This window comes from Amphiura filiformis, chromosome 7, assembly GCF_039555335.1.
Source record: "Amphiura filiformis chromosome 7, Afil_fr2py, whole genome shotgun sequence".
NCBI classification, from domain to species: Eukaryota; Metazoa; Echinodermata; class Ophiuroidea; order Amphilepidida; family Amphiuridae; genus Amphiura; species Amphiura filiformis.
In genome coordinates, this window is record NC_092634.1 from 44,443,035 (window position 1) to 44,461,793 (window position 18,759).

An 18,759-nucleotide genomic window follows, 5' to 3' on the forward strand; every position below is an offset into this window, starting at 1 on the left:
TTAACACCACATTCATTAAATCATCAACTCCTCCCAAAACACATTTTCCTACCCTGTCACGCTCCACTACACAAATCGCAATTGAAAAAACAATTAAATATCCATTAATTACTACACCACCATTTATCGAAACCTAATACCATGTACCCAAGCACTCACACTATTTCACTGACAATGAAGTAAGCTCGTGGCCACGTACAAACTCAAGAATCGTAGGAGGATAGCCTCCCTACGATATAATTAAAAGGCAGAGAAAAAGTGCCGATGCTCGATATCAAGAAAAGTGCTACAGGTCCAACTTTTATAGCTTCGCTAAGAAATCAACCAAGGGTACTTTTGGCGAAAAGGAGAGTGCACCCTCCTTTACCAAAGATTTTGCCGATAGATATTATCCTGCTACCTACAGCACTCCAAAAATTGTTAACCTTAATCACATCTCATCCTTTCCTTGGATCAAAGTTAATCCGACCGATGTTGAAGAGGGCCTCTTGCCGTTTGACATGTCTCCGATTCTACCAAAACATGTTCGTTTAGTATTGAACAAGAAAAGTGCTACGTCAGCGCCAGGTCCTGATGGGCTAATGTATGGTCATCTGAAGAAACTGCCTTGTACACATAGATTTATGGCAACTTTGTTTAACAAAATCTTGAAATCAGGCACACCACCCTCAATGTGGACCTTAAGTCGTGTTAAATTAATTCATAAAGACCCAAACTCTCCTACAGACGACCCAGGTAATTTTCGTATGATTGCGCTGACTAGTTCTATTGGTAAAATTTACCATCTGATCTTGGCTGATAGATTCGATAACGAACTCCTTGACATTGAATTACAATAAAATTCCCTTTAAAGGGAAAGCCAGCCTCAATGTAGAAGAGGTCTTGTAATTAGTTTTGGTCAATGTGAAAGGCATTTTAGGATCACGCTTACATCTACATGACAGTCCACCAAACCATCAACGATGAGAACATTCACACTGAATCAGCAGAAAACATTAATTTCTAATCTCATGTCAACTCTTTTAATTCATTACATGTACTCCAAATTGTTCTGGTCTGTTTGTTTTGTTGTTGTTGTTGTTGTTGTTGTCGTTGGGTTTTTTGTCTTTTCAGCTTTTTACCCACGATATCTCAATTTCCAATTTTGTAATACCAGAACTTACGAACTCAATATCTTCGCTTAGGAATGTCCGATTTCACTGCTTTCGATATATACACTGCCGGTTTGAGTTAACTTACATGTACATTTTATTTTAAAATAACTTAATTAATTCGCAATGTATAGTTTAAGCCTACTATATTATAATAGATAGTGGCCAGCACATTTATAAAGGACTGGTTACTCACTACAATCTTCACTCTTAAACTGTGTTTTTCTGAATGTGCTGATCATGTTGATTGCTAGTCGGAAACTCCTGCGAAACTATGGACATGGCATCTTACATACTCCATTCTATAACAGTCTACCTAGTGCCTTGTGTGTTTTCTCTTCAATCATTTTGTTGAATGTAATTTTATGAATCAAATAGTTATGTGTCATTTTATTTATAATAAAGAAGTTATTAAATTAATAAAGTAAGACAATTTATTTATCTATAAGTGCATGTCAAATGGGGTACATTGTTCAATACTATATGCATAAATTATGCCCATATTATAGCTAGGCCCTAAAAACTTTATTTTGCATCGGATTTTTCCCGTTGAAAAGACAAAACTGATGTTTATGATAGCAACCATTTCATCAATAACATTTTGAGTCATTTTTATCCATAAAACGACACAGGATATGATAGATAACTACTTTCACATCAATATGGTCCATATGATCACAGATTGTTGAGAATCTGTGATATGATCCGGGATATGGTGAAGATTTTGATTCTATAGATCTGTTATCAACATGATATCACGCTGTTCAGTGGTCAAGGAGTAAGGACCCCCGGTCAAGGACACTGATATGACATCATAGGTGATGTCAGATTTTCTTCTGCTGACCATATGATGCTATATATATTAACTATTATTGTTACATTTAGGCCTTTAAACTTTTAAAGTCATAATTAATTAGTTCAAACATAACTTTGGTAATACTCACTCGTTTTCGTTCGTTGAAACGGCAAAACATACTTACTTTTCCTAACAAATCGAATTAAAATATTTTTAAAAAATTTAACCACAAAAAGTAAAAAGAAAAATCATTCCAATACCACTAAAATATAATCTCTTGAGTAAACTGACCCCAAACCTGAAACAGGTACCAGCCCCGAATGGGCTGGCGAAAAGCTTTCTTGAAGCATATCAGTGGGACAATAGATCACACATTTGTTGTCTCTGAAATTATGCGTCACGCCAGACTTGCTCAGAAAACAGTTCACCTTACCTGGTTTGATCTCAAGGATGCTTTTGGGTCTGTTTCACATGATGTTATTTCTCATACGCTTAAGTGCAACAGCTTTCCGGAAGAAATAGTCACTTATATCTCTAACCTTTATGGTAATCTTAAAGGTCAAGTTGTTACTCCAAACTGGTCCTCTGAATTATTCCAATTCAAACGGGGCGTGTTTCAAGGAGATCCATTATCTCCTTATATTTCTCCTTGCCTTCAACCCAATCATTGACTACATTAAATCGGAAGAGAGGCATGGTTATTTACTTAATAAGGCCTCAAATGTTCGCCATATTGTTAATCCATTTGCTGACGATGTCAATCTTGCCACTCGAAGGAGAGATACCCATCAGAGGATCCTTCGGAACATTGATGATATTATAACAAAACTGGGTCTAACCCTTAAGCCATCAAAGTGTAAATCTCTTTCAATTGTTAATGGTAGATTTCAACCAATCATGTTCAAAGTTGGTGATGCGGAAATTGAAACTCTTCATGATACCAACCATAAGTATCTTGGTGCTCTTGTAACTAAGCTGGGGAAACCAGCTGAAGTGTTCTCTGAAACGCACAACATTCTCAAACAAAGACTGGAGAATATTGATAGTACATTGATCAGAAATGAGTTTAAATTTGCCATTTATATAAGGTACCTTCTACCATCGCTTAGATACCACCTTACGGTCCATGAACTCAACGGGTCTGACCTTCCTAAACTAGATGCCCTCTGCAACTCATTTGTCAAAAAATGGCTGCAGATCCCTAGACCGGGTACCTTGGCTGGTCTTTACTCTTCTGGTTCGCTCGAAATTCGCAGCATCTCCCAGCTGTATAAAGAAGGTCATGCTTCTAAGTTTGTGCATCTTAAAAGAAGCTTCGACTCAAGAGTTCAGGATGCGTTGGTATCAAAGCTGGCTAGAGAAGAATCATTTTCTCGTAAATTTTCCATAATTCATTATAGTCAGAACTTGTACAATGAAGCTGTTAAAGCTCTGGAAAATAATCCGACCCGTAGCAATCCAGTGCCCACAAAAAAAGGTATTGTTGGTAAGATCAAAGAGTTTGTCACTGATGAAATCCGTAACCTGTGGAATTCTAAAGTTAAAGAATTGCTGGTTCAAGGCCGGTTTCTCCAGCTTATTCACTTAGAACAGAATTGTTTTACTTGGAAACATATAATGTATGCGCTTCCACGTGGTGTCTTACAATTTGCGCTCAACGCAGCCACAGATTCCCTCCCTACATTGACCAACTTGGGGAGGTGGCGCCTAAGATCAGCTAATAATGTCAAATGCCCTTTGTGTCAAAACAGCCAACCTCTCCATCATGTGTTGAACTTTTGCAAAACAAAACTTGATCAAGGAAGGTACACATGGCGCCATGATTCGGTTTTGAACTATTTGGTGTCTCTTTTCGCCAGCCCATCGGGCTGGTACCTGTTTCTGGGATGGGGTCAGTTTGCTCAAGAGATTAATTTTTATTGGTATTGGAATGACTTTTTGTTAAAACTTTTTGTGGTTGAATTTTTTTTAAATATTTTAATTCGATGTGTAAGGAAAAGTAAGTATGTTTTGCCGTTTCAACGAATGAAAACGAGTGAGTATTACCAAAGTTATGTTTGAATTAATATGACTTTAAAAGTTTTAGGTATAGGCCTAAAATGTAACAATAATAGTTAATATACAGCATCATATGGTCAGCAGAAGAAAAGTATGTCATTTCAGTGTCTTTGACCCGGGGTCCTTGACCACTGAACAGCGTGATATCATGTTGATAACAGATCTAAGAATCAAAATCTTCATCATATGGACCATATTGATGTCAAAGTAATTATCTATCCTATCCTGTGTCGTTTTATGGATAAAAATGACTCAAAATGCTATTGATGAAATAGTTGCTATCATGAACATCAGTTTTGCCTTTTCAACGGGAAAAATGCAAAATAAAGTTTTAGGGCCTAGCTATAATATGGGCATAATTTATGCATGTAGGCCTATAGTATTGAACAATGTACCCATTTGACATGCACTTATAGATAAATAAATTGTCTTACTTTATTAATTTAATAACTTCTATGTGATAAATAAAATGACACATAACGTAAGTGAAGCTACTTTCTATCTTTTTTATTTGATTCATAAACTTACAGTCAAAACACACAAGAGTGAAGATTGCAGTGAGTAATCAGTCCTTTATAAATGTTCTTGCCACCATCTATCATAATAGTAAACTATACATTGCGAATTAATATCAAATTATTTTAAAATAAAAAATGTACATGTAAGGTGAGTTTATATTATGTTATATGGCGAATTTAAGGAGTATTTCGTGATCCTAGCATCCTCTTTTTATGACATTTTTCAGTAGATATCCACAAAAAAAGCTTATTCTAAAAAAATTCAGTTGATTCCGATTTTGCCTTTACGAGTTATGCATGGTTATGTGTACACAATGTGTTGCAATTTTGTTCTGGTATACCAGAACGAAATTCAAATTTCACGATTACTTTGCTAACGAATTAATCTGCAAGAAATATTTTGTACATAAACATTATGTAGCCAGAGGTTTCCAGTGATATAAAAATCTCAACTTTTTTGAGAAAAGTTAGGGATGATGCTGTGGATCACGAAATGCCCTTTTAACTAAAACCTGCAGTCAGTGCAGTGTAGTATTTGTGACGTGGTATATCGAAAGCAGACACTTTTGGGCAGGATCGTAAATGGAGAAATAGCCAAAAATCTACCCGGGGTGATTTTTTCACGATTTGGGTTTATGATCGTCTGATCGTTTCAGACCGGAATATAACTGGCATGTTGTATTTTTGAGACATTTTTCAAGGTAATTCCTACTCTCAACATTGTCAATAATATTTTTAAAGGCAGCTTATCTATTATTAATATGAAAGGCCCATTCAGTGATTTGCTCATCCGGACGATCGTAAAAATCATCAAAATTTTGGTACCGTACCTTTGTTATTACATAGATGTGCTAAGTCTGCGAATGGTTCAGCCAAAAAGCCGTGTAGGCCTATTTAAGACAAAATAAGACATTTTACACGAATCTGTATTTTTAGATACTGACAGTATCTAAAATTAGCTACAAGTATTTGAATGGCGGGGCTTGAACTTCGTCAGTACTGCTGTTTTCTTCATTTTTTGCCAAATTTGGCATTTCAAAAATACCAAATGACAATTTGAATGACTTAGGCCTATCCTTCTCTTTTAAGGAATTTATAAACAATTTTAATTTTTTTACTCTTGCACTGGGATCACTGAATGGGTCTTTAAGAAATGTGGCGTATCATGTCAAAAACAGACATCTTTTGGACAGCTTATAAATTTGGAGGCTTTCACATAAAGAGCTATTTTGCTCCACAACGCCGTTTTCCCCAATAAAATCGGACATTCCTAAGCGAATAAATTGAGTTCGTAAGTTATGGTATTAAAAAATTGGAAATTGAAATATCGTGGGTAAAAAGCTGAAAAGACAAATAAAACCAGAACAGAACAATTTAGAGAACAATAATGAATTAATAATAATGAACAATAATGAATTAAAGAGTTGACAGGAGATTAGGAGTTAATGTTTTCTGCAGTTTCAGTGTACATCTTCTCACCGTTGATGGTTTGGTGGACTGTCATGTAACATGGATGTAGTAAGCCGTGATCCTAAAAATGCCTTTCACATTGACCAAAACTAATTACAAGACCTCTTCTACATTGAGGCTGGCTTTCCCTTTTAAAGGGAATTTTTATTAAGAACTCTGACAATACTAATGACTATCATGTTTATGCTGATCTCGGAGGTAAAAAAGGAGAAACAGTCACAACAGTTCCACCTGATGTTCTTCCTACCTCCCAGCGCCCTGATCTTGTCATTCATTGGCCTCATCTCAGCAAGATTTGTATTATTGAGTTAACCATACCCTTCGAAACAAACATTGTTAATGCCCATCAGAGGAAACTCGACAAATATGCAAGTCTTGTTAATGATCTTACCGAAAAGGGCTCAAAGTCAATATTCATGCTTTTGAAATTGGTAGTAGAGGTTACCTATCTCCTGAAAACACATCTACTCTTAAGTCCCTTATACATCTCTCTGGTACAACTCAAACTTTTAAGAACGTTCGGAATAATCTTATGAAAATCGTCCTGTGCACATATTTTAGTTTATATTGTTCCAAATCCGAACCATCATGGATTGATCCACCACTGTTTAAACTATAATGTCTTTTAACAATTGTTTTTGTTTTATAAATATTTTATCTTGCCGGAGACTCGCTGGTCGGGTATCTCCGTGTCCTAGATTTTTCACTGCCAGTTTGTACTACTTTATATGTATTTTATTGTTGCTATATTTATTTTATTCATGTATCATTATTTATCTTTGTATATGTAATTAATGAGAATAAACTGGCTGATTTAATAAAAATAAAAAAAACGTCGAATATTCAGGGATGAATGCTTTTCTCCAAATAAACAAATGTGAGTCTAATGTGCTCTAACTAAAACCTACGGCGTGACACTTCTGGGGGTCGATTTGAAAGTTGAACAGGATCTTGTACTATTCTATGAGGGTACGTTTCGAGTTTCTGAAACGAATGCTGAAACTGAAAATATAAAAATGTGTGCTCTTTCAGGTCGTTAACTGTTCAACATCAGTGATGTGTGATGGGACTACTCATCTCCTCACATGAGTTTGATCAAGGTTCACGAACATCCGACTACCGTAAAGATTCGCCTTATGGCGCACTTGGGCTCCTTTGCCTAAAGGTAAATTCCATGTGCAGATAGAGGCTCCCTCCTCTGAAATTCCAATAATTAAGGTTCCGTGCCCTTATTTGCTGATGGGAATTCTACGGGAGGACACTTTTAGGTTGTGCCTAAAATTCTACTTATGTCAAGGGAGCCCATAGCGCCATTAGGCGAACCTTTACAGCATATCGATTCGGACATGTCCGATTTGGACAGGTCATATTATGGCCAGTGGAAGTACCGGCTAGAATGGCGCATGCAATCAATATTAGTGTAGAAAACGTCACCCATATAAACAGTTCCACATTATATTTGGTTTGTTCAAGTTTGTTTGTTTCTGTTTCTTCTTTACCCTATAGGATATATATATGGCCCAACCTGATCGACAAATGGCACCGAATGTCCCAATTGAAAGTAAAAATAAGCGTCTTTCTTAAATTGTAGTTTGTTTACCCATGACGACTAATCTAGCAAAGTTCTGAGTTGAATCTGTATCAAGTATTGTCTGTCTGCTCCTGGCGGTGTCTATCCAATGTTGACATCTCACTTGCAATGGATACAACAACATGTTGATACCTAAACACATAACACACACACCGCTCACTATCAGTGGTGCCCGATAGTTGCCAGATATGTCGTGCAGAAATCCTGCAAAAAAGGGAAGACATTTCAAAAGTTATTGAGTTGCAGATAATGAACGAGTCACGACCTCGCATGCATGTCTATCATGTCTGAGAGGATGATTGAAGCACTTCCCAGCACTTCACTGGGGTCAACTTGCGGTTAGCACAGCTGCGTGAGTGAACATGACACCACTGCATACACGTGTATGGTAAAATTTGAAATTGGACTGATATATTTACAATAAAAACACATTCAAAATGTCAGTCGATTTCACATTTTATGTTATCTACAGAAGGTGTGAATTATCCTTCGTGCATACATCACTTTTGTTCTGAAATCGACCAAGTAATAATGACACACACACAATTCTAAAACAACATCTTTTGCACAGAATTCAATGGGAGTTGAGAAGTAAAGTGGCAGTTGAAACTCGCGTGATAAGGGACCGTTCATTATTTCCACCGGAGGGGGGCCGGGAGAATACATGGGGGGTCAGGTGGTTTTTGTCAGGCAAAGTTATTGAAAGGGGGGGTCAGATGGTTTTGCCCTGGACCCATGACCATTAGATTTGCGCTTTGCATGTCGGCCGACACTTTGGTCCTAGTCCGGACTTAAGTCAGACCTCACCTGTTTTTCACCTGCCACGGTGTGAATTGACATAAATTTGCACCAAAAATAAGTAATTTATTATAACATTTTGAAAAAATGGGTCATTGGGTAAAACATTCCAAAAAATGGAGACAAATTCTAGGTTTTGCTTCTAATTTGCCAAATGTACAATACAAATTTGCTGAAATAAGAGAATTTTGAACCTTATTTCATAAATATACATGCATTGCCATTTTCGTAATAGAGAATTAAGAATAATCAAGCTGCTGCACAGTAATGCTGTGGTCAGACTCTTCTTTGTTCTTTTACAATGAAAAGAGACAACTACACCACCCAAACTGCTCCCCCAATACACATCTACTATCAAACCCCACCCCACACAGGTGTCATTTCCATACCCTAGTTAAATTACAAAGACTCGCCCAAACCACCATGACAGTAAACTTGGGCAATGTATTCAAATACATTATAGAAAAATATCATCATCATCATCGTCATCATCATCATCCTCATCATCATCATCATCATCATCATCATCATCATAATCATAATACTAATAGAAATTCACCCTTTCAGAAATTATATTATGGTTGTGTGATGGACAAATGTTCCGGACAAATGTGCAGTGACTGCCACTGAGTAGTGAACACACACAAACCACAGCCACCCTAGCCCTATGGATGGGGTGTATATGTCTGTGTGCATGTTTTCTCTCTTTCAAGAGTTCAATGAATTTAGAGAGTTCCATGAAAGAAATTTTAGATATTTTTATATAGTCAAAATATAGATGTATAATTATCAATTATTTCATTAACGATAACAGTAATGATTCTGGGAAGTGACAGATGAATCTAAATAATTTTGTGGATATGTTGGATATTATGACAACAAATTTTGAATTAAATTTAAGATTCATTTTGACATTTTTTTGATAATCATTTCACATAATTACATGGATCTAATTGGACCTTCTGTGTCCACGTTTGAGCCGAACGGAGTCTGTTACATCACCATAGGAATCACCATCTCCCCAATATTTGCCAGGGGGTTGATCCATACAATCACCCCCCCCCCCCCAATGTTCACGCCTGAATATAGGTTTCTGACCACATATTTGCCCATTTTAGCCCCAAAAGTGCAAATTTCCGCGCGCTTCACACACATTTATTCCACTTTTGCCCCATATTTCATCAGTTTATCTTCAAAATATCAAAATTTTGACCTAAGTTTCCAAACCTGCCACTTGAAATATTGTTTTTGGTACAAAAAAAACTGTAGTCGTATGGATGATATCACTGTGGTTTGTTCAGGGACCTGTGGTATAATTTGAAGTACATGTGCTAGCTGGAGCACAGGGTGGCAGTTTGAACCAAAAACTGTGTACATGCATGTGAAATAAATAATATTTTAGAAAAATGACTAAAACAAGTTAAAATACCCTGTGGGGTTCTACCAAGTTGAAGGTATATGAGATGTGCCACGATGGGTGGCTATTCAGTAAAGACCAATATTTGGAGAAAAGTGCCCAATTACTGCAATTAGGGTAAATTTAGGTCTTTTTGTGAAAAATTGGTATACTGATAGCCGGGTGGCAAAAACAGTGAAAGCATAATTTTTCAGCCTGATATGTGGCAGTGACGTGATGCGTTGAGGCAGCTGATCCAGGTGCGCATCTATTGCGCGTCATTGCGCGTGTGCGTACGTCAGCGCTTTAAGTGTCCACTAGCTACTTGAAGCTGTGCCTATAAATGAAATGCACAATGACATCACTGCTACATGGTGATGAAAAATGGTACAGATGCGAGAAAGTCAGCATTCAAAGGTCTGTGTGGCACATCCCTGTAACCAAAATTACAAAGACCCCACTCCTCTGCCGGGCTCCTCCGCAGCACTATTTTGGTTGGTGGGGGGGGGGGTCATATGATTTTCATGTAGCTCGGAGGGGGGGGTCATATGGTTTTTATTATCGGAGAAGGGGGGTCATATAGTTTTCGGCAGTGACTTTCTGTCTGCTCCCGGCCCCCCCTCTGGTAGAAATAATGAACGGTCCCTAACACTTTTACAGTGCATTATGGGGCTTCCTTAAATCATCCTCTGATCATGTCTATGCAGCAATACCTGTAATTACTTACACTATAGGATCCACAACATGCTCATCTATCAGGCACAGATAGATACATTCATTGAATGACCTTTGAAAATTTGAGTACAAAAACTCATACTCTGCAACTTCAGGTCAAATTTTGCACTATTATTGTTTATTGAGGTTATTGAACTTTGTCGTGTTCCGAGGCTGATTCGACATTGTAACCTTTTCGATAATACTAAAATTCATCTAAAGATAAGTTTCGAGTAATATCACCATCATGTTTTTGTTAGTCGAACTCAAACGAATTGTCTAAAAAAAACTAAAAAAGAGTCTTCCAGAAACTGCTTTTGTACATTAGGAAGTAATTAACCAATAATATACCGTAAAACCCCGTCTACAAGCATATAGAGTGCTTCTGATGAAAGCTACATCCAGGCGTCATTATGGAGTTTGAGCAAATAAATTACGGATCCAAGCATATACAAACAAGTATTATTTTAAGACCAATCTATTGTATTGGTATATTTACGCTTGGTTCGAATTAATTTAGCTTTCATAAAAAACACTATATATGCTTGTAGACGGGGTTTTACGGTATATCATACCCATAAGCAAAATACAAGTAAGAGTCCCAACTCCTTCGCCGAGAAACATCCAGCCAATGGCACCAGGAGCTTTCTCGTTAGACCCAGCAGCGTAAGTAACCATTACCATCCTCAAGAAGGCTGCAACACCGAGGGTAACCCCATACACTACTGCCACTATAACTAATCCTGAAAATGTTCTAGTAAATGATGTGATCACAATGTTAAGTCCACACATCAGGAATGCAATTCCACCTAAGGTTGATGCGGAGATGAATTTCTTGTCGACAATCCAGCCGACGGGACAGAGTCTGATGGCGAGTCCGCTGATACCAAAGATAAACATGAGGTAGGAAGCTTCCATATTAGCTATCCCGACGCTTACTGCGTATGGGACGAGGTACAAAATAGCAGTGTTGTTGCCGCCGTATAAAACTCCAGTTACGATACCTTGAAAGACGAACGCCAACTTGCGAAATAACGATAGATCAAAACTTTTTGCAATGTCTTTAAAGAAGCTATTGCAGCAACTGGTGTCAAGTTCTGCTGTATCATTACTTTTGCTACTGATAGTCCTCAGTTTTTTCACTTTTGGAGGATTTCTCAGCAATGCCCCACATACACATATATTAGACATGATTGCCGATGTTATTTGTAACGCGCCTCTCCATCCGTAGTAACTTATAAGGATCTCCATCAACGGTGGAAGACTCAAAATCCCAACTGCGCTTGCTACACTGTTCAGTCCATTAGCCAGAGCTAAACGTTTGTCAAAAAACACAGCAAAATATGAACATCCTGTCTGACAAGCGATCCCAAACCCAAAACCTGAAACGAAAATTGAAAATGGCATTAGGCCTATAACAAACCATTATGGTTGTTCCTAAAATGTTTTTGTTTGTTTTTATCTCATTTTTCAAAAACTCGGAATGGCGTTTTTAATACTTAGTATCATTACCCCATATTAATTTTATCATTAAAATTCTTTAAAAAGGAATAGGGTGAGACAATGAGAAATGTGCAAGAGGCATGCATGACTAGAAATGTGCAAATACTCGAGAATTATGATACGTAACAATGGGCATGCAGGGGTCAAAAACTGTAAAGTGCAATTTAAGTAAGTCGGATCAAGGAATAATGTACACTGTTCTGAATGCTTCGATACATTCACAAAATATGTCTTAGTCGATATATTTACATGGGGTGTATGGGGTTTCACCTTTTTGACGTTTTTACTCAATAAAGACGCATTCTAGGCATTGCAAACTACTAGCATATTCCTCTGACTAGTTTAATACATGATGGAACATGAAACAAAATCAATATGGCGTCATTTGAGGTCAAAGGTCAAATGGGTAAAATGTAAAAATGTGCATGATTGGGCTGAAACTTGGTGCAAATCATCCTTGATATGAGTGGAACATTAAAGAAACAAAACTAGACCATCCAAGGTCAATGTCGTCTAGAGGTAAAATATTAAAATTTGTCCAATTGGGTTTAAACGTGAAAACACATAATTAAGAGTACTAATAAATTATGGTTGAGGTCAAATGTCATGCAGAAGTCATCTATATTCGTGAGCCACAGTAGGTCTAGTTTCTTTCTATTCGTATTATGCTGAAATTGTTTAAATATCGGAATAAATTTAGTAATATCTATATAGCTTGTCACTGTACTATAGCCTATGTCATAGTGCTGTGACCATTCTTTCTCACTTCCTTGATTCTACATGAGTTCAATGCTGCGAAGGCGTCCGAAATATGTTATTGTTGAAAACATGAATGGAGACAAGATTTTTAAAACTCCATTTGTGATGGTATTGCCCGCCAGTGGTTCAAGGATGCGCCAAAAAAACCCGGGGGTCACTCCCATTGTGGCCTGTACACCATCCGCGATAATGAAAAAGCGTAAAAAGGGCCGTTTTTCGTGGGTAGGCACGATACGCGCGTATCGCGTTTAGGGTGTCAAAAACATGAAAAATTGGAAAAAAGGGTAGCAAAATTGCAATTTCTAAATACGCGGAAATGAAATTTAGGGTATGAAATTTGATGTTAGGAATGAAATCCCTGTTTAGGGTGTCGTTTTAGCCAAGGGTTAAATCCTTGTTTAGGGTGCTTTTCAAAAGTTGATTATCGCGGCCACAATGGGAGTGACCCTCCCCCCCCCCGGGCAAAAAACAAATAAATAATATTATTCGTTACTTGATTTCAATGTCAAGTTGTTTTACTTTCTGCATGAATTTGAATAACATTAGCATTGTTTATTAGTAACACGATTTTCAGCTATTATCAGGCCCGTACGCAGGATTTTTTTTTTGGGGGGGTGCTGATTTTGAAAAAGTGGACCTTTTTTCCAAGGGGGTGGGGCGATTTTGTAAAAAGTGGATTTTTCCTCAAAAATGTGGACCTTTTTTGACCAAAAAAGCGTAAAAAACTCAATTTTTTGCTCGCTACGCTCACAAATTGTCATATTTTGGGACTTTTTGTATACTTTTGTACATTTGGGGGGTGCGGCCGCATACGGGCCTGATGGTTATATTGTAAATACTAAGCACGATTGCACAGTTTAAACTTACTAAGAATTGGCATAAATATGTAGATTTGCCAGAATTGGTCCGTCTTACTAATAGCAAACAAACACGAAAATATGACAATTCCCGCTCCTATGACGTTCACACGATACGTCAGACGATGTGCCAAGGCGGAGGATATAGGGGCTGCAAAAAAAGAACAGAACGGTGGTATTATTACGAGGGATGGTCAATAAGTTCCCCACACTGGCGTATCTCCGCTCATGGATGACTTTAGTGATGACTGTTACTAGCTGTTACTAGCTGTTACTCACGATAAATACAAGTTTGTACTTTTTCAAAACAAATATGAACTAGCGATGATGAATTGTTGATTACGCAATGACATTAGCATAAACACAATAGCGTATGGACACTGCCTAACCACAGATATTGGAATGTATGTTCCAATATCTGTGGACTATAACTTATGGTGAAAAGTAGGCCTAGTCAAGAAAATCTCGCTCCAAATTGAGGTATTGTTGCGTAATTACAGAATAAAAGTATGGAATCTGGCGCGGTTTTACAATTTTGTAGACTGATAACACAGGGTTGATGCTATACTCTTTTTAGACCTATACCATTTTTATTAAAGATAAGGGATCATGTTAATATGGATTTTGAGTAGGCTTTATAACCTATTGTTCTTTACCATGTTTACATAATAAGAGATTAATCGACGATAAAATTTAACAAATGGTACCTGGATTGGGTATAAACTACTGACTAACCAAACAAAAAGAATTTCTTTATTAATGAACCCTTTGTTTTCAAAAGGTCCTGATTTTGTAATCAAAGTAGCACACCATAGAGAGGCTCTGGATTGAAATTGAATTTCAAATGGTTTGTTTAAGGCCGAGTAAAAAAAATACATGTTTCTCATCCGCGCCCTCCTCCTTTTTTGAAGATTTGTCACATTTCTTTTTATTTTGTAAACTTTCAGTTATAACTTGTTGAAAAAGATGTTTCAGAAGTTGAAACTTATTTTACGGCTTTGTAAATGCATAATACATCATTTAAGAAGAGTTTTGTGATCACTAGAGGGGTCTACCTCTCAAAAAAATAAAATAAAAACTTAAAGGACCTCCTCCTTTTTCTCAGATATCAATCTGTATGTCGAATACCCAAAATATGGTGCCAAATACAGGTATTTAGCGTCGTTTTCCAATAAAAAATAGAAAATAAAAAGCCCCTCATCCTCCTAATTTTTAAAAACCCGGACGAGAAACATGTTTTTATTTTTACTTGGCCTAATTGTGGCATATCTGTTCCCTCCTATCTCGCCGATTCTGTATATCCACTTGCATACAATACTAAGGGACGCACCATTAGACTTCAAGGGGTGGGGAGGAAGTTTTTGCAAAAAAAAACTTTCCCCACTCCATGAGCCCTACCAACACTAAAAAAAAAAAAACCTTTCCTCACCAAACTGTATGAATGCATGAAAATTAAAAAAGAAAAAACTTGTCTCCTTTGGCGACGAAAAAAAAAACTTCGCCGCCTTTGGCGGCGAAAAAAAAAAAATCTTGCCCCGACCCCAACTTCCTCCACCCCCCCTTGAAGTCTAATGGTGCGTCCCTAAGCTGAGCTGTGCCCGGAGCTGTGTTAAAGTTCAGCCGAGTTCATGGTATCACAGTGCAATATGTCTATGTTTACGCCAAAAAAAATAATGTTTTGGTTCTCGTCCCCTCCTGCCTCAATTTATAGGATTTGTCATATTTAAGTTCAGAGAATAAGAACCAAAAGACCAAAAACGTCTAAAACAATGCTAATTTTACTTTTATGTAAATAAAGAAATAGAAAAAGAAAAAAAGTAAAAATAATAACATGTTATATTACTACTGAGATAACATGGAGTGAATAAACATATTGCTTAATCTCCATACAGCGTTCAAATACAACTGTAAGCTTATTATGTTCATTTTGTAAGGCCAAGTAAAAAATAAAACATGTTTCACGTCCGGGTTTTTGAAAAAAAGGAGGAGGAGGGGGCTTTTTATTTTCTATTTTTTATCGCAAAATTGGTGTAAAATACCCATACTTAGAGATGTTTTAGCGTATACAATAATGCCTGGAAAAAGGAGGAGGCCCTTTTTTATTTGTTGTTCTGAGACCCCCTCCAATGATCACAAAACCTTCCTAAATTATGTTTCTTGTATCTTAACAAGGCTATAGAAAGCATTCCAACTTCCTAGACATATTTTTTGTACAGTCATACCTGAACCTCCACCACTAAACCTATATCACACAAAACCTCAAAAAAGCAAGCGGGAGGGGACGTGAAACATGTTTATTTTTTTATTTTGCCTAATCATAACTCAGTGGCCAACTCTGACATTTTTTGGCTAAATACAAAAAAGGAATGATCAATGATTTATTACTATAGGCTATTACCTGAAGAATATAGTATCAACATAAATACGGATCCTATCCATGCAGTATTCGAGACACTGACATCAAAATGTGTCTGCCATTTTAAAAACAAGATGCCAAGACTAGTCCAAAAGGCATCAACTAATGCCCTCAAAACAAAGCAACTTGCAAGAACCACCCATGCGTAGCCGCTATCTACTGATGATGGTGAATGATGATACAGCTTCCCCATGGTGGTGATTAAGCCCCCTCCTCTATAAACATGATAAACTCCCGTGTTAAATTCGCGGATGCAAACATCATTTTACGTTGGTGGTTTGATGATACTACATGTAAGCTTTTGACGGAGGTTTTGCAATCCCGGTTTGCAACACTGAGAAGACAGTATTATGCCCATGCCAATGGATGTTGACTTACAAATGTATGAGTACGGTACGTCAGTTTGAGGCGGCGTTATCCGCGTCACTATAGTTCACAACATAGCTATATGTTTTGGGCCGTCGTGTCAAGGCACTGGACTTTGGACTTTTGGAGTGTGTATGTTGGTACAATTTGTGACCCCGGGTTGTGACCCTACTTCTCATACCCGACTTTTCATACCCCACTTGACCTGACTTATTTTTTAAGTTTTGTGAGATATTAGCAGCGTATTCAGTAGGTAATCAAATATTGAACAAATACCATACACATGTCCTTTATTATCGACTAAAATAACAGCATTTTCAAGCATTGTTATCGCAAATTTCAAAGCCTCGTTCAGCGATGAGCCCTGTGCAATAGAAATCGCCCGGACTAATTTGCTCAAGCCAATCAATATTGTGTTTGGTTATTGACCAATTACCAGGAGAAAAGTCAATAACTGGTTATACCCGGGGGTTATACCTTTATCTGCTAACTTGGTTGAATCTGGTGGGGTGACTACGTTGAAGTCAATGTTCAATAAATGCCAAATGTTGCTAGCAGTAAAAGAGCTAAGGGAACGTTCATAAATACTTTGGTAGGGGGGGCTGGAAAATTTTGATTTCGGTATGTCAAAACTTTTTGACCCCCCCCCTCTGTCTGTATGTTAAACTTTTAGAACCCCCTCTTTATGGACTGAAAACTTTTTGACCCCCCTTTTGTAAACACCCAAACTTTTTACCCCCCCACACACACACACACACATAATGAAGGTATACTAGTAGGCCTACTTAAAATACTCCACTCTTGTTTCCACTATAGGTAATGCTTTATTTTACTAGTACAGTGGATTAAACTTATACAGTTTCAACCTTGTTACAAATTCAAGCAAACAGATCCGCAATAAATTAATCATTTATCAGTGTCACTCTTACAGGCCTTATTAGGCCTAAATTGTCAGGTCATCATAAAATATAAATAAATTGTTTTCAAATAAGGTCTCAAAAGTTATTGCATGGATGTATCAGGGGTGTATCCAGCTTTCTTGGTGTGGGGGGATGACATTTTGCGGCACAGACGAAAAACAATTGCAGTTGCTTTACATACATATATACCGGAGCTTTAAAAAAATGCTTTACTGCGCGCGTAACGCGCAAAAATTTTGTATTTTACTCTATTTACGCCTATGATCGGGATGAAAAGAGCTTTATTAGACAATGTGCGCGCGTAGCGCACAAATTTGTATTTAACTTTTGGACCCCCCTTTATGGGTGTCAAAACTTTCTTGACCCCCCCTTTTGCCATGTCAAAACTTTTTGACCCCCCTTTTGGAAGGTCAAAACTTTTTGACCCCCCTACAAATTTTCCAGCCCCCCCACCAAGGTATTTATGAACGTTCCTAAATAGGCCTACTGCATGCAGTGACAATAAAAAAAAGTTTATGTCGTCATGCGTAGATCTTAAGGTGGTATTTGATGCATATTCTAGAAATTAATAAATGGCTGAGACAAACCGTTTGTGTCTTTCAGAAGATTTTAAGGTATGTAATTTGAAAATAAATCATTTGAGTTTGATTTGTTTGACTACTAGACCTAATTCGTTTTAGGCCTATCTTTTTAATATATTCTTTATAGTATAGATATTTTGTAACTTTCGGAATATTTGTTTTCATTTTGATTTTGAGTAGGCCTAATAGTATGGTCGCCACATCTCTAGACGGATAACCAGAGCGACAGAAAAAGTAGAAACACATTCAAAATAAAGGAATTTTATCATTTAGGTGTAAATATTTTCATTAAACTTAAAGCCTTAAGGGATCTGGAATGAGCGTTTTGAGCGCTTCGACAGTATTTTTTGTGGGACATGAGAGCACATCAGACATATCGAATTGCATTCTGAATACGAAGAATGTCTTTCTGATATCAAATAATTTTCATTTTTGATATTCACGATATAATACAAATTTTATGACAAATTATTAAAAGTTGATATTTTTCACATTTTTGATATATAACAGTCCTCGAAGTAAATTTTTATAAATCTAATGATATATTCTTAAAGTTTATGTATAGCTGGGAGGAAAAGCCGACGATCAATTGAAAATTTTGACCTTTCATATTGAAGATATGGATTTTTTCCCAAAAAGACCTACTTTTTTTGGTGTTTTGGGAAAAAAATCCATATCTTCAATACGAAAGGTCAAAATTTTCAATTGATCGTCGGCTTTTCATCCCACCTACATACACTTTAAGTACATATTATCAGATTTATAAAGTTTACTTCGAGTACTGTTAAATATCAAAAATATCAATTTTTAATCATTTGCCATAAAATGTGTATTACATTGCGAATTTCAAAAATCAGAAGGACAT

The 18,759-nt window shown here is 36.9% G+C and overlaps 1 protein-coding gene across 1 annotated transcript; it reads right to left on the reverse strand.

The window, feature by feature from the left end:
• Positions 1 to 7,410: 7,410 nt before the first annotated feature.
• LOC140157209 (monocarboxylate transporter 12-like) lies at positions 7,411 to 16,370 on the reverse strand. The gene is made up of 4 exons (XM_072180327.1): positions 16,010 to 16,370; positions 13,622 to 13,762; positions 11,068 to 11,874; positions 7,411 to 7,788 (listed from the first exon to the last, which is right to left on the reverse strand). The coding sequence occupies exons 1-4, from the start codon at positions 16,218 to 16,220 to the stop codon at positions 7,574 to 7,576; spliced, it is 1,374 nt and encodes a 457-aa protein (XP_072036428.1). The 5' UTR covers positions 16,221 to 16,370; the 3' UTR covers positions 7,411 to 7,573.
• Positions 16,371 to 18,759: the final 2,389 nt, after the last annotated feature.

Excerpts from the sequence above, each read along its gene's own strand:
- LOC140157209 (XM_072180327.1), bottom strand. The coding sequence starts at position 16,220 with ATGGGGAAGCTGTATCATCATTCACCATCATCAGTAGATAGCGGCTAC. Across the intron at positions 13,763-16,009 it reads GTTGATACTATATTCTTCAG|CCCCTATATCCTCCGCCTTG; the intron begins GTAATAGCCTAT and ends CTTTTTTTGCAG. Across the intron at positions 11,875-13,621 it reads CATATTTATGCCAATTCTTA|GTTTTGGGTTTGGGATCGCT; the intron begins GTAAGTTTAAAC and ends TTTTCGTTTCAG.